The 27,922-nt window shown below is 43.1% G+C and overlaps 1 protein-coding gene across 4 annotated transcripts in view; it reads right to left on the reverse strand.

The window, feature by feature from the left end:
* Positions 1–27,922, reverse strand: part of LOC116316399 (dynamin-1-like) — an 88,209-nt gene that overhangs the window by 566 nt on the left and 59,721 nt on the right. The window contains exons 23-24 of one of the 4 annotated variants that reach the window (XM_039620323.1): positions 27,774–27,809; positions 24,548–27,601 (exon numbers count right to left, since the gene is read on the reverse strand). The exons of 2 other annotated variants lie outside the window; for them this stretch is intronic. In XM_039620323.1, the coding sequence (XP_039476257.1) occupies positions 27,788–27,809 (22 nt within the window). In that variant the 3' untranslated portion in view covers positions 24,548–27,601; positions 27,774–27,787. Of the gene's footprint in view, positions 1–24,547; positions 27,602–27,773; positions 27,810–27,922 lie in introns of those variants that run through there. One more of the 4 variants, XM_039620322.1, reaches the window with a different exon arrangement.

The following is a 27,922-nucleotide window of genomic DNA, read 5'->3' on the forward strand; positions in this document are numbered from 1 at the left end:
AAAATTTTTCAGTAAAAATGTATTTCAGTAATAAACCTGTTTTAGTAACAAACCTTTTTAAGTAAAAAACATGTTTCAGTAAAAATGTGTTTCAGTAACAAACCTGTTTCTCTAAAAACATGTTTCAGTTAGAACGTGTTTCAATAACAAACCTGTTTCACAAAAAACATCTTTCAGTAAAAATATCTTTCAGTAACAAACCTGTTTCAGTAGCCAACCTGTTTCAGTAAAAATCTGTTTCAGTAACAAATCTGTTTTACTAAAACCATGTTTCAGTAAAAACGTGTTTCGGTAAAAACATGTTTCAGTAACCAACCTGTTTCACTAAAAACATGATTCTGTAAAAACGTGTTTTGGTAAAAACATGTTTCAGTAACAAACCTGTTTCATTAAAAAAGTGATTCAATAACAAACCTTTTTCACTAAAAATATGTTTTCAGTAACCAACCTTTTTCACTGAAAATATGTTTCACTAAAAACATGTTTCAATAACAAACCTGTTTCACTAAAAACATGTTTCAGTAATAAACATGATTGAGTAACAAACCTGTTACACTAAAATATGTTTCAGTAAAAACGTGTTTCAGTAACTAGCCTGTAAGTAACAAACATGTTTAAGTAAAAAACATGTTTCAGTAACCAACATGTTTGAGTGAAAACATGTTTCAGTAAAAACATGTTTCAGTAAAAAATGTTTTTAAGTAAAAATGCGTTTCAGTAACAAACCTGTTTCAGTAAAAACGTATTTCAGGAAAAATGTGTTTCAGTAAAAATGTGTTTCAGTAAAAATGTGTTTCAGGAAAAACGCATTTCAGGAAAAACATGTTTAAGGAAAAACATGTTTCAATAAAAACGTGTTTCAGTAACAAACCTGTTTCGGTAAATACATGTTTCAGTAAAAGCACGTTTCATGAAAAACACGCCTTTCTGCCCATTACCATTAATGGATGACCCATTTGAGCGCATTGGCATGGACCCCATTGGGCCTGTTCACCAGAGTGCAAATAGATATCACTTTGTATTAGTTCCAGTGATTTTTGCAATGAGATATCTCGAAGCAGTGCCACTGTGCAGTATTTCAGCAAAGAGTGTGGCACAGGCAATGTTTCAGTTCATGATCAAAGTTGGTATTCTGAAAGAGATACTGGCTGTGTCCCAATTCAGGGTATGCACGCTTGAAGTACGCACACGTACGGTGCGTACTACAAGTACGGGAAGTGCGGAAGTGAGAGGCTTGTGAAATGGGACGGTCTAGCCTTCGTCGCGCTGTTCAGGTTGCCTAGCAACCATGATACTAACCGCGAGAAATATTTCATACAGCATTGTGTGACAGAAATGAAGGAGAAAAAATGTTTTGTTGTTCATTCATTTTTGTCATGACATCACTTTGATTAGTTGAGACCGCAGGACTGTAAAACATGATAGTTGGGCTTCATTTCTGTACTGAACAGTCATTTCAAGATTAGTTAGTAAATAATAATTAGCTAATGTTATTCATGAGACTAAAGTCATCTCACTGTGGTAATGTTAATATAATATGGACAATATTATATGTATTGTCAGATTATATATATATATATATATATATATATATATATGAGCTTGAACTCTGGGTCAAAGATGCAGGTAGCAGTTAATTATATTTCCTATCACCTTAAATCTTCACTCAAAGACAAGTATCTCTGACAGTGTATATACAGATGTATTATATATAAGAGACAAATATTGTTCTTTCAATATGTTGGCATTACTAAATTTGGCTCAATGCTTACATATATGTGTAAAAAGAAAATGTACGAGCTGTGATAACTGTTTCTGATAGAATGAAGAGCAGACTGATATATTAAATATTCATTTATTGGGTGATAAAATCAGACCATGTCATAACTGCTTTAAGTCATACGGAATAGATATCAGAGCCTTAAACAGGCCGACTTCTGCTAAATGGGTCAAACTGGGCAGAAACTATACAAACACATAACATCCTTATAGAATATGATGTAACACTATAGATCAACTTACCTCAGAATATATAAAGCATATAAACAATTACAGCAATATGATGCAACAAACACAGCAGTGCTACTAATCCAAAATACTCAAAGCTTCATAGAACTGAAACAAACATTTATTTTTAGCTCCATTCTGCTGCTGATACATACTTTAGGTTTCTGAATATTAAACTTGTTGCTGCCTTTCATAGTGTGTAACTTGAAGGCCCTGAGTACTTTCTCCCACACTGAAAACACTGGGATGATAACATTATTTGAACATTATCTAATAAGACTGATTCAGGACAGACAATTAGTTATGTTAAACTTTCCTAGCAGTCCTTCACAAACAGGGAACAGTCTGTCTATTCTCTCCATCTGTCAGCTGCTGCTGGCTCTTCCTCCTCCTCTTCCTCACACACTGCTGAGTTTGTCCTGGTGGATCATCAGGGGTGCAAAGCCTCACAGATGATGTGCAGCAGTGGGTCCCTCAGTCTGTCCTCACTCTGGACACTTGCAGTTGTCACACATGGAAATCAAATGTGTGATAAGCTGCAGGATTCAAATACAAGCGTAACTTATAAATACATGTTCATACTTTTATTCCACAATCAGAGAGAAAGAAACAGAGAGAGAGTGCAGGACAGACAGACAGGTGACAGTCTCAGGTGTACACACTGCTACAAAACAGCACAAGAGAAGGAGGATTTAGTGTTTGTGTTATTACGAGTGCTAAACAAGAAGAGTTCCCAGATGGTGCAGTGGACACATGTGTGACTCCTGTGATTAAAGCATCTTTCTTTCAGCTTAACGAGTGAACCGTCAGCTTGTTCAAACACACGTTAAAGTCCGTTTGACTCGACACCACCGAACAGAGGCAGCAATATAACATAGCTAACATTAACAGTGCAGTGAATCCTGCTTGTGCCGTCATAATCAGGACTGCAAACCGAGCAGCATCACTGACTTTCAGCTTGTTGTGTTTGTGGATATATGACTGACTTTAATTATCCATAAAATCATCACATTCTCTGTAATATTAAAGTCAACTATATATATATTTAGAAGTAGAGGCTTTAAAACCAAGTTACCGCTGAAAGTACAAACATCACTAATGTCACATAACTTTGCTGACATGTGGCCAACAGTAATGTTTTAATGTTCTTAAACATTCGCACATAAATAAGTGACATGATATTCAGTACTTACTTTTGACAGTTCACTCTTCGGCCGCTCCCTTCTGCCGTATTTTGCGGCAAAATTATCCCCACCCACCGCCGCGCTATGGATTGTGGGATATATGGGGCCACGAAGCGTGCACCGGACCACACTTGATATTTGGGGAAATCGACGGCGCATTTGGAGTATGCATTTGAAGTGCACTTTGAATTGGGACAGCCGTCATCGCGTGGCGGTGACGTACTCGCACTTGAAATGCGTACTTCAAGCATGCATACCCTGAATTGGGACACAGCCACTGACTGACCAGGGCACGCTGTTTATGTCTCGCACACTAAAAGAGCTGTATGAATTACTGAGTATTAAATCTGTCCAGACCAGCATCTACTACTTGCGTAATCAGGTCTCTCCCTTTTTAGTGACGCCAGGAGTGATGCGAGAGTCAGCTGAAAAGCTGAGGAGTTGAACAGAAGGTTGGTACGAAACCGAAAACACTGTGCAAGTGCAATAATGGAAAAGAAACCAAAAACAAGAACACACTGGTGGTCTGAGTTTTGTGTAGGGTCACAACGTGTTTAAGTATCGTGTTTCAGTTTAATCTGTTTCAGTGAAGTTTGCAGAAGTGTTTCATGAGATTCTGGCGGACCACTAGAGGGCTCCACTCACACCCAGTGTTGAGGAAATGTGTTGATGTGTTTTGTGGCGTGATGTGTTCAGTTGATGTGAGAAGAGGAATAAAGCAGAAGTGAAAACTAAGAGCTCCGTGTCGTCTGTTTACCTCCACATTGGTGACCCCAGACTCGAACATGCTACAGGTCGAGGATGATGCCGGCTCCGCTCTGGATGCAGCAGCGGCCGCCGGTCTTCCACCTCTTGCTGCAGCTGCGTTTGCTGTGGCGCTGAAGCTGCCGGACTTTTGGCTCCACGATCCCCCGTCGTGGTTCTTGCAAGTGGGGGCTCAGTTCGCCCTTCACGGCATCTCGGCTGACAACACAAAGTATCACTATGTGGTGGCCTCGCTTGACCCGCTAGCCACCCGTCGCGCGATGACCCTCCTCCAGGACCCACCCGCCCAAGAGAAATACGCCACCCTTAAGGGGCTGCTTCTTCGGCGCTATGCCCTCTCTGACGTGGAGCGAGCCGAAAAGCTTCTCTCTTGCTCAGGCCTGGGTGGTGACACAGCCCTGGAGCTCATGGAAAACATGTTGTCCTTACTCGGACCAGATGATGGAGGATTCCTCTTCGCACACCTCTTCCTCCGACAGCTGCCGGCTCCCGCGAGAGCCGGGCTCGCCAACAGGATTGAGCATTATATTCCCACAGTCAGGCCCCCAGTGTTCGTGCGCGCTCGGGAAGAGTTTGTAGCCATGGAGCGGCTTGGCATTGTACAGCGCTCAAACAGTGTCTGGGCCTCTCCGCTTCACATGGTGCCCAAATCGAATGGTCAGTGGCGGCCATGCGGAGATTTTCGCCGTTTAAATAACGCCAAGGAGAACGATCGTTACCCCATCCCTTACATTCAGGATTTTTCGCCCCATCTCGCCGGGACCTCAATTTTTTCTAAAATTGACTTGGTGCGGGGGTATCACCAGGTTCATGTGTGCGCCGAAGACGTTCCTAAAACCGCTGTCATTACCCCCTTTGGCTTGTTCGGGTTTTTGCGCATGCCGTTTGGCCTGAAAGGTGCCGCCCAGACCTTTCAGCGGCTGATGGACTATGTCTTGCGTGGGCTGCCTTTCGTTTTCGTGTACCTGGATGATATATTGGTGGCCAGCTGCTCGGTGAGCCAGCACGAGTCCCATCTGCACCAGGTTTCTTACCTGACAGCCCTGCCCCGTGTTTCGATACCTCTGTGCTTCCTCTTCGCCCCCCAAGAGATTCCTTTTCTGTTCCTGGCCCCGTGCACCACTGCCTGCCTGACACTTTTCTTCTTTTTTTTTTTCTTCTTTTTTTTTTTGCCTGTCCCGTTTGGCTCTTTTGCCATCAGAATTATTGTCTAAAGGGAAAGAAAGATGCCCAGTGGATTTACTTTACCAAATGGACCATCCCAGCCTTGCCGTAATGCATCGGCTTCTGCGCTATGAGCATCATGTTAGCTAGCATGACAGAGTTTCTATACAGCTGGGTGGGTGGTGTGATGTTACTGATAGTGAACTTTATTTTATTCATAAGGTTAGTTAGTAGAGTTGCCAACGGCTCCTTAAAAATGAAATGGTCCCTCATTCAGAGAAAATATTACAGGTTTTGTGTTGAGCTGAGAAGAGACGCAGTTTGTCCCGTACTTTCGCTATAATGAAAAAAAGACACAAAGCTGGAGTTATTCTGTGTCTTCGCTGCACAGCTGCCACTTCTTCTCTCTTTCTCTTCCCTCTCTCTCCTGTTGCTACTTCAATCATGAAACTGATCAATGATCAGCTGATCAGCTTTTCTTTTTTGTTTGTTTATGTGAAAAGATTTTGTTTATTATTCAAATATGCTTTGCTTGTAACTGTGTAAAACTCTGAATGACGATTCACCCTGATAAACATGAAGCCTTGCCTATGCTTATCATATGCCTGTGAAGACAAGTTTCTGTGTAAAGAGGAACGGAAAGTTCCACTTAAGCAGATGTTTAGTCTAAGTATGAACAGAACGTTTTAGCAAGATATGCATTTGTCTGTTAAGCAATCTATATTCTTTAGCATGATATGCATTTGCAATCTATATTCTGAGAACAGGCGGAGACTGCCTCCACCCTGTTCAGTAACCTACATGCCTATATAACCTGTAATAAAGAAGTGTACTGGTGTGACTCTCTCTCGAGACGTTCACCCATGTACATGTGATTGATTATATTGTCTCACTGTGTCTCTGTTTTACTTTGGCAGCCTTCTGTTTGGGATTTTCCCCCGACATTTCTTGGTCCTTCGAAGCCGGATGAGACAGCCTATTTAAAGCAGCGCTCACAGAAGGCGCCTCACCAGGTCCCATCGGTGCGAGAAGCCCACGTTGAAGTCTGCCGGCAGCTCACGCACTAGGTGCGTGATAAAACCCAAGAGCGTGAATTCGGGTCTTGGTCAACGTTTTACAAGCGGTCCGCACCGTCGGGGGCTGATCAGGTGCATCTGAAGAAACCAGCGCCAAGGTAAGACAGACTACTTTGAGATAATAAAGGTTCGCGCAAAAACAAAAACGAAACTTAAAAGAAAATAGACTCGTCCAAGAGAGACTGGAAGCATTAAGCTCGTCTTGAGGACTGGTAGTCAGCTCGCCCTAAGAGGGTTGGAAGCAGTAAAATAAATATTGAGCTCGTCTAAGAATGATTGGTAGCTCCCCGAAAGGGTAAAAATAGGCCTATAAGCTCGCCCAAGAGAGGCTGGAAGCACTACGCTCGCTTTAAGGAAGCTGGTAGCGTGAACGCTCGTTGAAACTGTCTGTCTTTTATTGTCTATTTTTGTGGTGGAATAAGTTGATTTTTACAGCACAATAAGGAGGCTGAACTATTCCACTGATTTGTTTACTGTTGGTCGCTGAAGTACTGGTGAACTGAGAGGAAGGTCGTGTTTTATCACATAAAGCCGACACCGCTTTTGAGAATAGCTCAAAAGTAGAAGGGCGTGTCAGCCACCTCTCTGTTCTCGTGCCAGTGAAAGCCCGAGGTGTGTTTGTGTGTATTACTAAGCGCTAAATACATAAAGAAATAAATAAAATAAGTAGAAATAAACATATAAAACAAATAAGAAAATGGGAAATAAAGCAACAAAACTCACTGCTGACGAGCAGTGGCTAGAAAAGAAATGTCCAGGCGCCGGACAAATTAGTGCATATAGATGGAGAAATCCAAAGAAAACTAAATGTCCCACATGAGAGGGAAAATGTAGCCCCTCCGCATTGACTAAATTAAAAGAAACCCTCCAAGCAGAAATAAATACTGAAAAGGAAGCTAAAAAGAAATCAAAGCATACACAAGAGTTGTAATATTTTAAAGCATGGAAAGAGGAATGAAGTGGAATAAACAAAAGGTTAAATTAAGGTTAACTTAAATTAAAGCAATGAAACAAAATTGGGAAGACAACCAAGCTGAATGAATAGAATGCGTGAAACCAGATAATTCCCACAAAATATATCAAATAAAAAAGAGAGATGCATAAGGCATATTAAGGCTGTGTCATTGTTCAGTTAAGGAAAATGTCTCCAGCTTGGGAAGGTGTGAAGCTGCAGGTTCACACAGACCCATGATGGATACATAATAAAATATAAACTAATATACTATTGTATATTAGTAGTAAAGTAGTGTATTGTGATATACTATTGCTGTTATAAAAAAGGAAAAACAATACAATGATAACATTAATAATGACATACTATTAATAGGAAGAGGCACCTCAGTCAGTTATGATGCGAGGTGGAAGATTGTTAAAAGTAGTCTGATTCAAGCTTAAGGTTTGCTCAAACTCAGTACAATGATATAGGAGATGAAGAAAATAAGGAAATAACTACACTAATCAGGTGCATATAGACACTTGACCTGGTTGTAAACCTGTCATCTTAGATGAGACTTTGTTAAGATGAAGAGCAAACCTATACTAACAACTAATAAGCCAAACCCTGTATACAACAGCTAAAGCTACAGGTTTGAGAAGCTGAATAAAATGAATTAAATATGTGGACACTACCAAGCTGATGAGCAAGTTACACTTTTTTTTTTTTTTTTATTTGTTTTTAGAGCAGAAGCTGCATATTAAAGGTCACACATGCAGCTGTCTGTGAGCTCAGTTTTTTCCTCACACTTCTGCTTTGTTTCTGGCAGCAGCTTTTTCTTTTTCTTTTTGTGTCCTTGATGATGATAAGTCCAGAGCCAGCTGAGAGCTGGGTTATCTGCTTTGTTTTATGTGACAAGGCTGAGAAATTAAAACTTAGTTTCTTGTTTTGAAAAAAAAAGAAGAAAAAAAAGGAGAGAGGCCCCTACTCTCTGAATACAATATTCTCTTCATAACTCGGCAGTATGAAATGTCATGAAACAGTGTAACTCACAGTAAATCAGCAGTATAGGATAATACAAACCTATCTAATAAATCTAATGATTTTCAAATTCTTTTAACTAAGAAGTGTGATGCAAACTAAAACTACATACTGATTACACAAGAAGTATGATGTGGCCTACAGCAGTATCATGATTCACTCATTTTGATTACAGGTATAATGTAATATATGACAGCATAATAATCTCACAACTGCTACAAGCACATTTGCCTTTCTTAACACACGCGAGTGAAAGGCAACTGTTAAGAAAATGCCCTTTTGGGTGAGACAGGCCCAGAGGCCCTGCATGCAAGCGTGCAACACACACATACATGCAATGAAGAGCAGCTTACACTAGAGCACACACTATATGTGCGCCTCTATATCTCACATTGGTGTTAAAACAGGAAAAACTTAATAGTTTTGTTATCAACTGCTGAATTTACCCACTACTGACATTTAACTCTCCAGCTTGCAGGACAATAGGTGAAACGTTTGTGAAAACAGAGAAGGAAAAATAAAGACACAGAGAGAGTCTGGTATGACCAAGCAGTGATCAGACAATAAATTTAGTTGGTAATACAATAAATTGTGATATGCTTTCTCCTTGATTGATGCAACACAAGTAATTTACTGTATGGAGGAATTTCTCTTTTGTGATAATCTTTTGAACGTGCATTTCTGTTGACCTGTCAATTTAGTGCATTATAAGCTGAAATGCGGAGCGCAACTAAGAGATGACTTGATGATTTGTGAAGGAAAACCAATACTTCCAAAATCTCTACACAAAACAGCAGCCTTAGTGACACATGGAGTTACTCTCCATGCGTCAACAGGAGGGATAGGAGATATAATCTCCAAAACACTTTTACACTCTAAATTTCGAAACTTCAGCAAAATGCTTATGTAACCATTTTATTCCAACATATGGCATCCCCACTCTGATAAGATCAGATAATGGGACACACTTTGTCAATGAGGTAATCAGCAAAGTCTCTGAAGCACTAGGATTCAGCATCAAAATCACTGTGCTTATCACCCGCAAAGTGCAGGATTAGCGGAAAGAAACTAACGGCACAATAAAACAGAGACTTAGAAAATGTATGGAAGAAACAGGAAGGCCGTGGCCAGAGTGCATAGGCCTAGTAAAAATGTGGATGAGATTAACACAAGGTTCACAAAAACTTACGCCTTTTGAAATCATTCATGGCAGACCATTTCCACTGCCAATCACAAGTGAACCTTTAGATAAATCAATCAGAGAAACTACACTAGCAGAATGGATGTCAAAACTGCTGGAAAACAAAGATATTGTTTTAAACAATAAATTGCCTTCTGAATCTTCTCCGGTATCTTGCAGGTTGAAGCCAGGTGATTGGGTCCTGATTCCAGTTCTCCAGAGAAAGAATTGGAGCTCGCCCCGCTGGGAAGGCCCATACCAAGTGCTTATCACCACACCAACCGCCTGTAAGATAGCAGAGAGACCATCTTGGATTCACCAAAGCCACTGCAAGAAAGTGAGTGACAGCCCAGACTCATAGACGCCGGCACCCCTACCCTCAGGTGATCTGACTGGTGAAGGGAGGGCTGATTGGGTATATCCCGCCCTCTGCTTCTTGCCAGTAGTCTACTCACCTGAGGACCTAGGTGTGTTTGGTCGCCATGAAGACGCTTGTTGTCCTCGTGGCTGTCCTCCTACTCTCAGCAGGACTCCTCATGTTTCTAGAGGATGGTACAGAAGACGAACAGCACCATCTACGGACGAGATGGACGCATGACAATTCACACCTCCGTGACATGACACAAGACCACATTCACCCATGGATGAATAACGCATGGTACCGCTACGTACAAGACAGAACTAAGGGAGAGCCTAATAACACTGCATGTTACGTCTGCTCCCACATGCCATGCACTTCAACACATCCCACTTTTTATGGAAACTACATGAATAAAACACAAGCCAAGTGCGCTGCCAGCTTCGCGGGCATTGGCTATCAACATAAGAAAATCATCATTGATGAGACAAGCTCTATCATCTATTCGCTTAACCTTCTTAGTATCTTTCAGGGACCACCCCGATACGAGGTAATCACCGTCGAAAACGCTGGACTTGACAACGGAACGTGTGACCGGCTCTTCTGGATCAACTTCAACGTGACGAATCGGAACACGTCCATTCACTTCCCAGTGTTCTTGGACCAAACCCCAGGGAAGAACCACTCCATGTGCTACCGACAAGACAACGGTAACAGACCCCTAGGCAACACCACCAACTGTAACCAAACCGCAGCCAACGGAGAGGGCACACCTGTAAACACGTCCGCGCCCAGCAACGGCACCTACTGGGTGCAGGGAATGGCCTGGCTGTGTGGACAACGTGCCTACTTCATACTACCACCCGGATGGACGGGCACAGCCACAGCTGTAAAAGCTGCTGGTCATGATATCGGTTTGGATATGTGGTGAGAGGGAAACATGAAGATGAAACCAGGAGATGTCCTTACTGAATCATCAGAGCTGAACAGGTGATGGAGAAACAGGTTTACCTTTTAGGTGACATGGATGAGTTGAAGGGAAGTTATGAACTGTTTCTGAGAGACAAATAACACCAGGATCCTTTTCTATGTAGCTGACAGCTGGTAACTGTGCAGGGGCGGGTCTAGCAAAGTGTTGCCAGGGGGCCAGGTAGGGCATTAACAGGGAAAGGGGGGCACAAAGAAATACTTTTCTTACTTTTTCTCATTTAAAATATCTAGCTTTTATTAAACAATTATCTGAATCTTGCGAACAAAGTTTTTATCTGACGTAAAATTGATAGAAATCATACATATACCAAAAAGACCGTGTACATCACTGTCACAACAGCGTTTGTTTTCATTCAAAGGCTTTATGGCTTTAATACCTGGTTGGCTGTATTTCATCATCAGCCAGTGTTGTTCTTTATACATCAATATTACCAAAGTTTACCATAAGGCAGCATAGAAAGTATTTACTTGCTTTCAGGTTTCATTCAAATGTTAGTCTTTTCATTTGTTTCCCCACTTTTTCCCTGTTTTAAAATCAAACACCAGTTTGTAAGAAGATCATCTTCTTTTTTTAATAGGCAGATAAAGTTTTGCATTGGCTAATTTGGCAATTGTATGTTAAAAATGTTTGTATTTTAATATTCAAAAATGTTTTTGCCCAAAACATATGTGCACCATATGTCAGTAAAAATACTATGCAAATATTGCTGTCCTTGAATGCTGAGTAAACACTGACAAAGCACTGATTGTATCTCTTGTACATTATCAGGGCAGTATCTAAAAACTTTGCACCGTAGTGGTTAAAACCTCATTCTAATAAGAGTCAAAAGCAAATTCAGTTATTAGGTTTACAGGGTTATTGAATGATGGTTAACGGTTGGTAGATTATTTTTTTTTTAACATTATCTGCCAATTACATCTGCCACCCTTCTCCAAATCTGTGCCCCTACCTGGCCCCCCCAACAAAAATTTTCTAGACACGCCACTGCCGTAATGGTCTATTTGATTCACCTTTTATTGTTTATTTTATTTTATTTTTTTATTTTCACTTGCTAGATACGGGACAGACTTGAATGGGGAAAAGAAAGGGGAGAAAGAAAGAGGGAAAGAAAAACAGCGGGGAAGAAGGACGGGGATAAAGGGCAAAAAACAAAAACCAACAAAATAAGCAGACAAAAAATACATATATCAATCACCTGGATCACCTGTTGAGAAAGAAAAAAGAGAAAACAAGCAGAAGAAAAAAAAAGAGCAACATAATAAACAACATCACGATGATCTATGTGAATATGTCAGTAAATACTAAATATTAAACATTATTGTGCAGCACGTAAGATCGACAGCACACAGTGTGCTTTGAGGTAGGAGTCAAAAAGGGTGTAGTTTGTGTGTGTGAGCACCCATGTGTACAAGCACGCTCATGCTCACAGGTGTATTTAAAAGGTTCCTTCATGTAATGATCTGCTAGAGGGTGTGGGGGGCCATAGCCCCGTCCTCCAGGGCATGACGCAGGTATGGAGGAACTCAAGACTCCAGACATCCAGGGGCCCTCAGAGCACAAGAGACCAAGGAAGACCAACAGAGGGGCAGCCACGCCACTGTCCCAGAAAGAGCTTAGGAGAGCCCCAGATGAGGGGTCACTCAGCAGCCGCGGAGCAGAAGCCAGGGGGGGTTGCAGTGACGTGCCCGTGAGCTCCGCCGGCAGCCAGCTGTGCCAGAGTGACCGAGCCCCAGGCCGAGAGGCCGAGGGCACCCCACCCCCGAAGTGGCCCGAGCAAGCCCCAGGCTCCAGGCCCCGACAAGCAGCCACCAGGAGTGAGCCGATGTGTACCTGGACGCCCATCCCCGGACACAAAGAACCACCAACGCACCGATGTCTGAGGGCATCTGCCACTGGCAGGGGAAGTGGTGGAGGGAGATAGGCCTCCATACCTTGGAGGGCCTGAGATGTCCCTAGAGAGGTGGCGTCTGATACCGGACCTGACATACAGACACAGACAAACAGGCACACACAGATACAAACATCCATTCCCACCCTCATGCTCTCATATGCAATTACTCAACACTCACCCAACATGGAGACAGACATAAAGAGACGCTGTACACACAATCACACTCCCCAAGCGTACTCTAAGAACCGGGTCTAGGTACCCTTGCCCCTGGAGGGGGAAACTGCACCCAGACCCAGGTAGTGTTACCCTTTAACCTGGGGTGGAGAGAAGCAGATCGCCCCGACTCGGCAGCAGCAGGGAGGCCCCACAATCCAGACCCCAATCGGACGGCCAACTCCTCCTCCTAGCCCCCCCGCTCCAACAGGCCACAGAGAATGGGGGTGTGTGAAGACTCCAAACCTCCCTCCGTCCGCTCATATGTAGTATTGATGCATGTGTGTTCTAAGGTGCATTTAAAACCCAGGAGGGCATGGAGCTACCTGCCAAAGAGCAGCAGGTAAGCGCATAGCCCCTCCTGCTAGCCCTCAATGTCTATGTGTATTTAAAATTGAGAGGTGGGCAACGACGGCAGGAGTGAGGTTGGACACCCTGATGGTCTTTTGGATTCCGTGTAGCGTGCCCACCCCCAAGATCCTATATGTATGTGTTATGAGAGTGTGAGTAATGTGAATGTCTAAGTTGTGGGATAAAATTGAGGCACAGGCAGCCAGAAGGGGACAGAGGGGGGGGATGCCTCCCCTGCACCCTGGTAACACACCTTTACCCCAAGGCCCTGCATGTGTGGGTGATTGTGGTGGAGCGGGAAGAGGGAGGCAGCTGGAGATGGGGAGGGAAGGAAGGGAGGGGCAAGTGACCCCTCCTTGGGGCCAGCTCCCCCGCTGACCCCAGTAGGCACCCCCATACTCTGCAACCCGCCAGGGAAAGGGGGCCCAGGCCCATCCGGACTGGGGCCCAGTTCAGCAGTGCCGCCTGGCCCCACAGAGCCCGGGACAGCCCACCCGACCCCACCACAGAGAAAACTGCACTCACACCGTCACCCACTCATCTTCCAGACTACACAAGACAATAGACGCCCAGGCTGAGATCTTCCTCCACCTCTCCTATATCTCCCCCTCCTGCAGAGAGAGTTCCTGAAGAGAGGAGACCTCCTGCAAGATGTAACAGCCTCCCCCACCAGTTGAAGAGTCCCCCAGGTGGCTCGATGCACTGACGGCACCCTGCGCCAGGGCTGGGCCCCCATACACCCACCCGCCCACAACCTCGGCAACACACAAACCAGGCCCCAAGCCCCCAAGGCCCAGCCAGGGCCCCAGCCCAGAGACGGAGCACCCCCAGAATCCCACACCCGTCCCAGACCCACCCAGGGGCAGCCAGGCTACCAGGTCAGTAACCCACGTCCGTCAGCACAGACCCTCCCCTAGCCCCGCTGGACGCAGCCACGAGGAAACCGTCACCTAAGAGCCAACAGAGCCCTTAATAGGCCATGACCGCAACCCCGGGTTGAGCCCTCCCAGGAAGATGCTCCTGGGGAATCCCCCGACGCACCAAGCCTGTCCCTACCCCCACACCAATCACAAAAGCGAAGGTGGGACCAAACTATGACCCCCCACCCCCACTAGGTGATGGAGCTGATCAAAGGAGCCCAGAGCAATTGATCTGATGTGGTGGCAGAGGCTGTATCAAGACTAATGTAATCTAATAGATAATTTCTATATTGGTTAGAATTAAGATTTTTATTTTTCCAGTTCATGAGGACTGTTTTCTTGGCTATGCATAGGGCAGTGAAAACCATATGGGCTATATTCTTTTCTCTAGTGACATTATCTAAGCTGCCCAACAAACACACTAAAGGGGAAGTTGGAATGTTACATTTCAGACACTTTGATAGGTCTTCACATATCTCGCGCCAAAACTTCTGAACTGGTGGACAGAACCAAAGACCGTGGATATAATTGTCCGGTGAATTGGTTTGGCAGTGTGAGCAGTTGTTGGTAGACATAAAGCCCATCTTGAACATCCAATGACCTGCATAGTGTACTCCAGAGGTTCCCAAAGTGTGGGGCCCGCCCCCTAGGGGGGGGCGCAGAGCTATTGCAGGGGGGGCGCGGTATTAAAAAAAAAAAAAAAAAAAATGCTTGGACACTGCTAGCATAATGGACAGGTTTTTGATGGGGCTCCCACACAAACGCAAAGCAGGAGATGAAGCATCGCCAAATATGTTTCCAAGCCAACTTCCTTCCAAGCCAAAGACTAGAAAATATGGTGAAGCATGTCTTCCCTTTGGCTTCACCTGCACAAGCGCCGAGGTAGGTCTCCCCTGCAAAATTAGTTTCCCTGCGTCGGGAGCAGCGCTGGGCTCTCCAAATCACGGACAAACAGGATCCCACATTCTTGATTTTTAGTTCACAAACACTTCTTGTAATGACTAACTACTCCTGACATTTTGGAGATGTTAGCTCTTTATGCAGTAAAGTTACAGTGGGATACAAATAATATCAGGCTGATCCTGCCGTAATTTGTTCCCCGGTTCAAATCACGGACAAACAGTATCCCACAGCTGTTTTTGTTTTTGAACCCATTTTGCACAGAGAGGCATTTTTTGAAAAATGTATTGACAGCAATGTTGAATATTATTACACAGGAAAAAAACAACTACACGTAAAATAATCACACCATGACGCCTCTGCCTTTCTAAATGGAGGGACAGTAACTGCGTGTGTATATGTAAGCGTGTAAAACCTGCAGATAGATTAACAGTAACAGTATTTTGTCTCTATCTGCCATCCTGTAATTCATCTCATGTAAACAATAACGTGGCGCACAGCGTGACGTGAAAAGAGGCACATACCTTTGTCGTTGCGTGATGAACTCTGTAATCCTCGTCCACACATAAATGCAAAAAGGAGTTTTAAATAATCTCCGCTCGGTGAATCAATAACGCCGTTTACGTGTTGACGAAAAGCCCAAACGCATAGAAACAGCTGCGTTTTCAAAAATACCCGTGTGGGTGTGGACGCAGCGTAAAAGAGTTAGTAGTATATTTTATTACTACCTGTAATTTATTGCCATTTACTTGTATTTGCTTAATTGTTTACTAAATGTTTGAGGTGTGAAATAAACCGCAATGGAGTTTGTAAACAAAATATGGGTGTGTGTTTGGAGGATGTGTTTGTGCGGGGGGGGGGGGGTTAGGTGGTGGTGGTGGTGGGGGGGCACGAACATTTTTCTTGTAAAAAAGGGGGGCCTGGCAAAAAAAGTTTGGGAACCACTGGTGTACTCTATGTAGCATTATGTACTGAATTAATTGAAGACTGGGATTTCTAATTAAATGAAAGGTTTAAGCATATCTGAGACCAGAAGTTTTGGTCTAAGTTAACGGATAAATCCACTTCCCATTTTGTAATAGGAAGTGATATTGATTCCTCTGTTTTAGAAAACATTCTGTATATTTTGGAAAGTAATTTTGGGGTTTTAAGAGTAAGAAATTGTACCACACTTGGTGGTGTTTGTAGTTCAACTTGACCCGGTTTAAATTTCTTTTTTACTATGGATTTAATTTGTTGATATTCTAAAAATCTTTTCTTGTTGATCCCATATTGTGTAACTAGTCTGTCAAATGGAATAAATTCTGTTCTTTCTAATATATGTTCTAAATATTTGATTCCTTTACCACTCCAATCTGGAAAGTTTATCATCTTATTGTTTTGTAATAGGTCAGAGTTGTTCCAGATAGGTGTACGTTTGCATGGGATTAATGAAGACTCCGTCAATTTTAGAAACTCCCACCATGCTGTCAGAGAAGAGCTGATGCTGACGCTTTTGAAGCATTCATGTCGTTGGATGTTTGAGCTGATAAATGGTAGATCTGAAATCTCTAGATTATTGCAAAGTGCTTGTTCTACATCAAGCCAAGGTTCATCTAAGAGGGTATGTTTTTGCCATCCTGAGATAAACTGAAGCCTGTTGGCTAAGAAGTAGTGCTGAAAGTTAGGTAGTTCTAATCCTCCTTTATCCTTGGTCCTTTGTAGTGTTTTTAAGCTTATACGTGGGGGCTTATTTTTCCAAAGGAATTTGGACATATATGAATCTAGAGATCTGAACCAATCTTGTGGCGGTTTAATTGGGATCATTGAGAATAAATTTATTTTTGGTAAGACCATCATTTTTATAGCAGCAACCCTTCCCATGAGTGATATGGGTAGACATTTCCACCTAGCCAGATCACCTTCTACTTTCTTTAAAAGTGGGATATGGTTTAATTTAGTTAATTCTGCAAGCTTGGGAGAAACATTAATACCTAAATATTTTATATTTCCCAATTGCAGTGGTGTAGAAGAAGAATTATGGAAGGAGCAATTAATCGGAAGGACTGTAGATTTTGACCAGTTAATTGAGTAATCTGATATTCTTGCAAAAGAGTTTATCAGTTCAATCGCCCCAGAGATATTGGTTTGTGAGTTATGGAGAAAGAGTAACACATCATCCGCATAAAGGCTGATTTTATGTTCCACGATCTTGCATTTTATGCCCTTAATTACTGTATTCTGTCTAATTGCTGCTGCTAGTGGTTCAATAAAAATTGCAAACAGTGAAGGGGAGAGTGGGCATCCCTGCCTGGTGCCCCTCAGGAGACAGAAGCTGGAGGATGTTTGGTCATTTGTTCTGACACAAGCTGTTGAGGAATTATATAATATTTTTAACCAGTTAATGAAAGAGGTTCCAAAACCAAATTTGTGTAAAGTTGCAAACAGAAATTTCCAGTTAACTCTGTCAAATGCTTTTTCTGCATCTAAAGAAAATATTGTAGTTTCAATGTTTTTACTGCATGAGTAGTCTATCAAATTAAGTAATCTACGTGTATTTGTTGATGAGTGCCTACCTTTTATGAAACCAGTTTGGTCAGGATGAATTAAGAGGGGGGTTATTTTCTCTAATCTTTTTGAGAGAGCTTTGCAGATTTTTTTGAGGTCTACATTTATAAGGGATATTGGACGATAGCTTGAGGGATATACAGGGTCTTTGCCTGGTTTTAGCAGGAGATTAATGTTTGCAGAATTCATATTTGATGGAAGTCTACCCTTTTCTTTGATTTCCAACAACATTCTGTAAAAAACTGGTGCCAGAATCGTCCAGAATTCTTTGTAAAATTCTGCAGGAAAGCCGTCTGGACCTGGAGCCTTATTACTGGGCATACTTATCAGGGCTTCCTGGAGTTCACCTGGCGTCAGTGGCGAATCCAGTGCCATTGCTTGACTGTCTAATAATTTTGGAAGAGTTATGTTGTCCAAAAACTGATCAATTTCTTTTTTAGATGGGTTTATTTGTGGTGAATACAACGTTTTATAGAAATCCCTGAAAATGTTGTTTATTTGTTTCGGGTCATATATTGTGTTCCCAGATGAATCTTGAACAGCACATATAGTTGTTTTTTATTTATTTATTTTTAGCTGGTTCGCTAGAAATTGACTGGATTTATTACCATGTTCATAATTTTGTAAGCGTAGTCTTTGTACTAAGAATTTTGTTTTTTTATCAATAATCTCATTTAATTCTAGTTTTGTTTTGCGTATTTTGTTCAATGTTTCCTGATCTTGGTGGGACACGTAGGCTTCTTCTAGGGATTTGATGGTTTTTTCTAATTCCTGAATATTTTTGTTTTCTTCTTTCTTTTTATGTGATGAGAAAGAAATTATTTTACCTCTCATCACAGCTTTCCCTGCTTCCCATAGAACAGATGCTGATGTTCCGGGAGTGTCATTATAGTCTAAATATAGAGTCCATTCTTTTTTTAAATATTTAATAAAGTCTTCATCTTTAAGCAGTGATGTATTAAATCTCCAGTTTTTACTTGGCATAGTATTATTCTTGTGCATTAGTGTTAAAGATACAGGAGCATGATTGCTGACAGCTATAGGGTGAATCTCAGTGTCTGAAATATCACTCAGCAGTGAGCTGCTGACCAAAAAATAATCCAGACGAGAGTAGGAGTGATGAACATGTGAGAAAAAAGTATATTCCTTACTGTTGGGGTGAAGGGAGCGCCATGCATCGCAAAGACCAAAGTCGCTCATATACTGTTTGATTATATTTGTGGACTGCCAGTTAGGCTGAGTTCCCGCTGTATTGAGCCTATCCATTTCTTCATTTAGTCCCAGGTTGAGGTCGCCTCCAAGAACAAGTGTGCCATCTAAGTGTTCAGAGAGTGCACTGAAAAAACCGTGAAAGAATGAGGGATCATCAACATTTGGACCATATACACTTACAATACATAGTTTAATGATTAAGAATCTGCCCTCTGGATCTATAACTGTATCGAGTACTGTGAAATTAATATTTTTATGTATTAAAATTGCTACTCCCCTTTGTCTAGAATTATAACAAGCTGAGAACACATTAGGAAACTCAGGTGTTTTAAGTTCATTCGAACCTCTGAGAGGTCTGTGGGTCTCTGTTCTAAGTTCGTTGGACTCTTCTTGTTTTTTTTTTTTTCGTCAGGCACGATGCCCATAGGACCCCATTGTGCCCACCATATGACGGGCTGTACAGGGTTATTAAACCGGGCCAAAAACATTTCCTTTTGGACTTTGGAAGTCAGCAGGAGGTTGTCTCTGTTGACAGACTTAAGCCTGCGCATGTTCTGCAAGACGATCAGGTGGTCCCCCCCCCCCGTGGCTGCCCACCTACCACCGGGCTCATGGATTCTGCTTTTTCCTTTAGGAGCACCCCGCAACCAACGGAGCCCGAGTTGTCTGCAGCTTTTTCTGACCGCCAGTGCCAGCCTTGCTCCCGGGCTGGGTTCCCCTCAGTCAGTTCTCCGCCACCCCCAGTTCATCCGTTCTGGCCGTTTACTTAAACCCCGGGTCCTGGACTAGTTCTGCTGGGTGTTTGGGAGGGGGCATGTGTGGCGGAGGGCTCCATGTATGATTTTCGTTCCATTTCTCACATGTACACCACTTTGTATTGGTCTTTCACGTGGAATTCCAATAAAACTGATTTATGTTTGTGGCTGTAATGTGACAAAATGTGGAAAAGTTCAAGGGGGCCGAATACTTTTGCAAGCCACTGTATAAGAGACAAACATTGTTCTTTTAATATGTTGGCATTACTAAATTTGGTTCAATGCTTACATATATGTGGAAAAAGAAAATGTACGAGTTGTGATAACTGTGTCTGATAAAATGAAGAATAGACTGATATATTAAATATTCCTTTATTGGCTGAGAAAATCAGACCATGTCATAACTGCTTTAGAGGGCTCCACTCACACCCAGTGTTGAGGAAATGTGTTGCTGTGGCGCGATGTGTTCAGTTGATGTGAGAAGAGGAATAAAGCAGGAGTGAGAACTAAGAGCTCCATGTCGTCTGTTTACCTCCGCAAGATAACCCTAACACTTGAAGGATTGGATCAAAGAGCAACGTTATTAAATAATGTTGAGCTTTCGTCTGAACCCTCATTATGGTCACTAACAAAATGTTGACGAAACCTGACATTGATTCATGGCTGTCCTGTACTGATTGATGATCTCTTTATAGCTGACCAGGTGACAACAATGAAGTTGAAAAGTCACTGATTGTCTCATTGCACCCCTCTGACAGTGGTACACCCCATCTGTCCAATACTAAGGCTCCCAATTCAGGGTCTGCAGCCTTAAAGGTCGCATTTTAAGGCCGATTACGTCACAGTGATGCGACGAAGGCTGTCCCAATTCAAAGGCTGCTCAAAATGCGGCCAGCAAATCCGTCCTTGATTTCCCCAAATCTGAAGGACGGGTCGGTGTATCCTTCATGGCCCAACATATCCCAGACTTCGTAGCGCGGCGGTGGGTGTGGATAATTTTGCCTAAAAGAAACGACAGAAGCCCGAAGCGGGACGGTGTAACGTTGGGTTGTGTTGCGTGGTTGAGAGGAGGCGGCAAAACACCTAGCAGGCTAGTCGGAAGAACACACACCCACGCTGGTATCGGTAATCCACGGTGGTTCTTTAATACGCCTTCTTCAACAACCATATAAAAGCCCGGCTGAACGGCTGCGGCTCAATAACATAACGCCCAGCATTCATACAACCCAAGCGTTGCAAATATAAAAAAAAAAAAAAAAAAGGGTCTCTCCTCATGCGCTAGCGTGCAAGCACATCTCCAGACAATCAGAGAGAGAGAGCAGTGGCACAAACTGATGACACCATCAACCCTCGACTTGGGTGTCTAAAAGGGACACCACACCATTGTGACTGTTACAACGGCCAAAGATAACACTTAAAAGTTGGTACTGAATATTGTGTCACTTATTTATGTGCAAATGTTAAATAACAAAGAACATTAAAACATTACTGTTGGCCACATGTCGGCAAAGTTACGTGACATTAGTGATGTTTGTACTTGCAGCGTTAACTTGGTTTTAAAGCCTCTACTTTATATATATATATATATATAGTCGACCTTAATCTTACAAAGAATGTGATGATTTTATGGATAATTAAATCAGTCATATATCCACAAACACAACAAGCTGAAAGTCAGTGATGCTGCTCGGTTTGCAGTCCTGAGTATGACGGCACAAGCAGGATTCACTGCACTGTTAATGTTAGCTATGTTATATTGCTGCCTCTGTTCGGTGGTGTCGAGCCAAATGGACTTTAACGTGTGTTTGAACGAGCTGACGGTTCACTCGTTAAGCTGAAAGAAAGATGCTTTAATCACAGGAGTCACACATGTGTCCACTGGACCATCTGGGAACTCTTCTTGTTTAGCACTCGTAATAACACAAACACTAAATCCTCCTTCTCTTGTGCTGTTTTGTAGCAGTGTGTACACCTGAGACTGTCACCTGTCTGTCTGTCCTGCACTCTCTCTCTGTTTCTTTCTCTCTGATTGTGGAATAAAAGTATGAACATGTATTTATAAGTTACACTTGTGTTTGAATCCTGCAGCTTATCACACATTTGATTTCCATGTGTGACAACTGCAAGTGTCCAGAGTGAGGACAGACTGAGGGACCCACTGCTGCACATCATCTGTGAGGCTTTGCACCCTGATGATCCACCAGGACAAACTCAGCAGTGTGTGAGGAAGAGGAGGAGGAAGAGCCAGCAGCAGCTGACAGATGGAGAGAATAGACAGACTGTTCCCTGTTTGTGAAGGACTGCTAGGAAAGTTTAACATAACTAACTGTCTGTCCTGAATCAGTCTTATTAGGTACTGTTCAAATAATGTTATCATCCCAGTGTTTTCAGTGTGGGAGAAAGTACTCAGGGCCTTCAAGTTACACACTATGAAAGGCAGCAACAAGTTTAATATTCAGAAACCTGAAGTATGTATCAGCAGCAGAATGGAGCTAAAAATAAATGTTTGTTTCAGTTCTATGAAGCTTTGAGTATTTTGGATTAGTAGCACTGCTGTGTTTGTTGCATCATATTGCTGTAATTGTTTATATGCTTTATATATTCTGAGGTAAGTTGATCTATAGTGTTACATCATATTCTATAAGGATGTTATGTGTTTGTATACTTTCTGCCCAGTTTGACCCATTTAGCAGAAGTCAGCCTGTTTAAGGCTCTGATATCTATTCTGTATGACTTAAAGCAGTTATGACATGGTCTGATTTTCTCACCCAATAAATGAATATTTCATATATCAGTCTACTCTTCATTTTATCAGAAACAGTTATCACAGCTCGTACATTTTCTTTTTCCACATATATGTAAGCATTGAGCCAAATTTAGTAATGCCAACATACTGAAAGAACAATGTTTGTCTCTTATATATAATACATCTGTATATACACTGTCAGAGATACTTGTCTTTGAGTGAAGATTTAAGGTGATAGGAAATATAAATAACTGCAACTTGAATCTTTACTGAAGCTCAGTATTTGACACAGAGTTCAGGTTCACTGCTGTAATAAATCCTAATGATTAATATAATAACTTCAATGTTGGCCATAATTTATTTACATTACCAAAGTGAGATGACTTTAGTCTCATGAACAACATTAGCTAATTGTTTTTTTACCAACTAATCTTAAAATGACTGTTCAGTACAGAAATGAAGCCCAATCATGTTTTACAGTCCCGTGGTCTTAGCCTCAGATACTAAACAAATCAAACAAAGCTCAAGTGGAAACAAACAAACAAATGAACAAAATATTTTCTCCTTCATTTCTGTCAAACGATGCTGTATGAAACATTTCCAGCGGTTAGTATCATGGTTGCAGGGCAACCTGGGCAGCACGACGGAGGCTAGACCTTCCAATTTCACCTCCGGCCTTAGCCGTCTTTGAGTACGCGGCCCTTGTGGACTCTAAGGCTGCAGACCCTGAATTGGGATACAGCCTCATTGATCTGTAGTTGACCGTAGAGGAAATTTAAACATTTTGAATTTCTGGTTTACCAGGAGACAATGATAGTCCACATGACTAAATGTCTGAATTGAGCCAATTATATTTCAGATACAGCGATACAGACTGTGGATGCGCAACTTTCATAGGTCATAATTAGACCCCTCAAAAATGTGATTAACTGACATTGACGAACTGACACTGACTGAAAACTTTCACTCACCCATCCAAATCATTACATTCCAGTGTTCCAGTCACTTCCATGGACACGGGTGTATTAAGTCAGACAGCTTCTACAAACGCTTGTGAGAGAATGGGTTACTCCAGGGGTGGGCAACTCCAGGCCTCAAGGACCGGTGTCCTGCAGGTCCTTGATCCAACACAGCTGATTTAAATGGCTAAATGGCCTCCTCAACATGTCTTGAAGTTCTCCAGAGGCCTGGTAATGAACTAATCGATTGATTCAGGTGTGTTGACCCAGGGTGAGATCAAAAACCTGCAGCACACCGGCCCTTGAGGCCTGGAGTTGCCCACCCCTGGGTTACTCTCAGGGAATGAACAGCGAATCAGCCATGAAGTGGTAGGCCACATAAAATCAGAGAGCAGGGTCAGCAGATGCTGAGGCACATAGTGCACAAAAGTCACCAACTTTCTGCAGAGTCAGTAGCTACAGACCTCCAAACTTCACGTGTCCTCTTCATGCAGAGAGCTTCATGTAATGGGTTTCCATGGCCGAGCAGCTGCATCAAGCCTTACATCACCAAGTACAATGCAATGTTTTGGATGCAGTGGTGTAGAGCACGCCACCACTGGACTCTAGAGCAGTGGAGACATGTTCTCTGGAGTGACCAATCACACTTCTCTGTTTGGCAGAGTCAATGGCCAACTTTGTGTAACCAGTTTGGGGATGAAGCTTCCTGTTCTAACTCGGCTGCACACCAGTGCACAAAGCAGGTCCATAAAGACATGAATGAGCCAGTTTGGTGTGGAAAAACTTGACTATCCTGCACAGAGTCCTGACCTCAACCCCACAGAACACCTTTGGAGTAAATCAGAGACTGTGAGGCAGGACTGTTCGTCCAACATCAGTGTAACCTCACAAATGTGTTCCTGATCAGAACTTCCCATAAACACTCCTAAACCTGTGGAAAGACTTCCCAAAACAGCCGAAGCTGTTACAGCTGCAAAGGGTGGGCCGACACATTAAACCCTGTGGATTAAGAACGGGAGGCCACTCATGTTCATGTGAGTGTGACAGCAAACGAGCAAATACTTCAGTGTAATGAAGGATTCTTCCATGTGTTTTATTCACTTTTTGGTTTTGTTTCTTTTGTAGAAATGAGTCTCAGTGAGTTCTCCTTTGCCTGCAGGCTGTCACAGCTACGACCCAGTCCTGGTGGACGCAGGACATCACTCAACCCCTTGGAGTTGAGCTAGAAATGATGGATGTTCAGTCTGTGAACGTTTAGCAGAACGTTTCATCATGAGGTCATGTGACATGTCATGTGACTGATGATGGTGTCAGGAGGTGAGTGTGTGATAAAGAGTCAAAGTCATCTTCATTCACACAAACTTTATTCATATCTCTTTGGGCCCTGATCACATGACACTAATGCACAACAGATCTACACACACACTCTCTCTGTCTTACACAGACACACACACACACTACAGTGTTGGCCGCTGCATTTATAGTTTAGCTTTTTGCTCACATATATATGGTACATTTCTATATCGTCATATTCGCAGCACATAGATTCATATTGAGAGCATACACATGTAACTATCCACAAGCACAGGTGTGGGAGGGGCCGAGGTACGTGGAGTGTGCCGCTGCGGAGCGAAGTGCAACGCTTTACTGATGAATAAACTCATACGGCAAGCATGCAGACGTTAATGTAGACAACGACGACATGGCACAGCTAATGCCCCGTGGCGGTGGCGGCGCTGAACGCTGCTCGGAGCTTAATTAACTCTACAAAATCACCACAACATGAAGAGCAAACACAACACAGTGAGGAGAGGAGCTGGTACATCCAAACAGGAAACACGATCACTTGACACTTCGCTCACATGAGCAGCACAAAACCAATCCCACCTCCAGAGAAACCGGGCCACCTCCACAAACATTATCTCCTCATCGCTTCAGTCATAGCTTCCTCTGATCTTCACATCAGAGGATGCTCACCGTAAACCAATGAGGAAATGAGGAAGAACAAAAAACATCTCAACCCTGCTGGCGTTAGATGAAGAGGTAGAACCAGCCGGAACCAGGAAAGGGAAGGAGGAACCACAATGATCCATTTGGAACCAGCTGGTAGCTTGGTGGTCCATGCAATAGCTACACTGGACAAACATTTGTGGAACAGATGCAGATCAGAGGTAAGGCGGGATGGTTAGCTGAAGGTGGGTGAGCTCAGCGAGCACTGTGCTGCTTTTCAGTCTTTTCTCTCTCTGATGTAGATGTGATAACGGCTCTCTACCTCTAACAGCCCGATTACTATGTGAAGGATTCAGGACATTGGACGGAATTTGACCTTAAAAGGAAACTGCATCAGCAGGATTTGATTTGTGGAGGGATCAAATTTGACCTTAAGCTACCTTTATTCTAGCTAACTCACAGCTAACTATCCCACCTTAAAGGCGGTATAAAAGATGGACATAGCTTCTGGGTCTGAAACGTGACGCCTTAAAGCTGCAATCTTTGTAATGACCACCAGGGGGCATTAGCTGCGGTAGACTTGCCAGTCCCACAGAAGTCTCTGAAAAACCACCCTGGCCGTGACCTCCGTAAACACTTCCTTGTGAGTTTTTGGTCCCTACTGCTCGTCTCAGTTCGAACCTATAACAGATGAGTCAATTCCAAACATTTTGATCGTTGCATGTTTCAGAAAAACTCATCGGGCCTTTTGGCTCCACCCCTCAATCGTCACACATGCGTCAACACACTGAGATGGCAATGGTGAGAGAAGTTCATCTCATGGCTTCATACCGGCATTCACAAACATAAAACATCACGGCAGCTACGTCCATCTGTTACACCGTCTTAGCTGAACCGCTCACAAAGTCTGAGCACAGACTGATTGAGTCCCTGGATCCAGCTGAGAGGTCACAGCCCATCTCTGGAAACATCTGGATACAGTACTGTCCATAACTTTGACAGTTACAAACGCACAAACTGAGCCAGTTACATGACCATTCACGAGGCCTGTGTACAGCTGGTTTCAGCCTATGTTTGTGCTAAGATGATGGTGCATGGTGGTCCACACATGTCACATGTTCAGTGCAGCTACAGGTGGAAGGACAGATGCCAGCAGAGACAAACGTGGACTTCCAGCAGAGTAAAATAAATAATACAATAAATAGATAAATACACAAGTTAAAACTGTAAACTTTACACTGTAAAGAAACGGCACCATGGATCAGAACAGCAAGTGAACATGAAGATGATCTCAGCTGGGACATCCAGAGCAGAGACCACCTCCTCGCCTCGTCTCCTCCAGAGTCGTCTACAGTACTGACAGACCTGCTGAGATCACGTGTTTCTGTCTGTGGCGTGACCGATCGTCATATTTACACATAATGTATTGCTGATTAGCTGCTATACAGTCAGAATAAGTGCTGATAATAATCAATATGTTTATTACTAGGAAGGTTCACAGTAACACAGCTTCAGTGAGACACAAACACACACTCTGTTCAGCTTAACCCTCAATCGAAGACTGGGGACTCTCTCCGTGGGCGGGGCTACCTTTACTGGGACGACTGGGAAAAAAATGACAGAAAACAAAAGAGGAGAAGAGTAAATGAGGAGAAAGGCCAACTGGTACAGGGGTCAGAGGTCACACGAGTACAAACAGAACTGGTTAGAACCAGCAGTGATCCTCATGATCACGGTAGATCTTGATGGAACCAGATGGTATCAGTAAGCTGGGCGTTCGGTGAGCAGCTTATACATTTAAACCAGTTAGAAGATCCAACAGACTGGAACCAGCAGAAACTTGTTAGACGTAAAGAAACGAGTCGCTGAAACATACCGGAGCCAACCAGAACTAGTTAAAACAGCTGGTTCCAGCATGTTGGGCAACCAGTCTGTTCAAACCAATCTGAACCAGCCAGGTCTACATCAGGGCTTGATTTGTCAAGAACCAGTTGGTACTGGTATATCGGAACAACTGGCAGGAACCAGTGAAAGCAGTAGATGGACCCAAACAAGGAGCAGGTTTGGAAAGCAGTCCATTCAAATATGGCTGAGTTAGAACTAATGTGAACCACTGAAGCCGAGTTTAAAACAAAAACCATCAGGACCCGCTCGGATTATCCTGCTGGTACCAGTAACCCATCCATCAATATCAAGCTGGAATTAGAACCAGTTAGAACCAGTTTAAGCAGGCTGGAATAAGTCTGAGGTTTGAACCAGTCAGAGCTGGTCTGGTGCAGCATGTAACCAAAGGGAAATCTGAGTAAAGTGTCCATGCTGTGAAACCACATATGGAGCACTGATGGAACGGCCGTTTCACACCGGTCACGTGTTTCGTATGCTTGTGTGTGTGACTGTCAGAGGGCGGAGTCAGAGGCTGGTCTGGATGATCGGGATGGAGATGCAGGAGCCCTCCGACTGGAGACAGACAGACAGAGAGACAAACGGTCAGTCACGGGCCGATGGAGCCGGTAGTCACACTGATGCTAGGAAAATGGGCGGTATCACACAGTGACCGCAACAGATTGATTGGGCGATGAGACAAACACACAGGGTGGAAACAGTGACATCACACAGACATCTGACGTACCATTGGTGAACTCCTCACTGGTCACTGATAGAGATTCTGAAAGAATAACCAAATATGGTCAACATGAGGGAGGCGGAGCTACCTGCTCTGACGCTGAGAGCTTCCTGCCAATCACTGAAGGTTTGTGAGTACGTTTCAACATTTCTGCA

Source organism: Oreochromis aureus, linkage group 12 (genome assembly GCF_013358895.1).
Source record: "Oreochromis aureus strain Israel breed Guangdong linkage group 12, ZZ_aureus, whole genome shotgun sequence".
Lineage (NCBI taxonomy): Eukaryota > Metazoa > Chordata > Actinopteri > Cichliformes > Cichlidae > Oreochromis > Oreochromis aureus.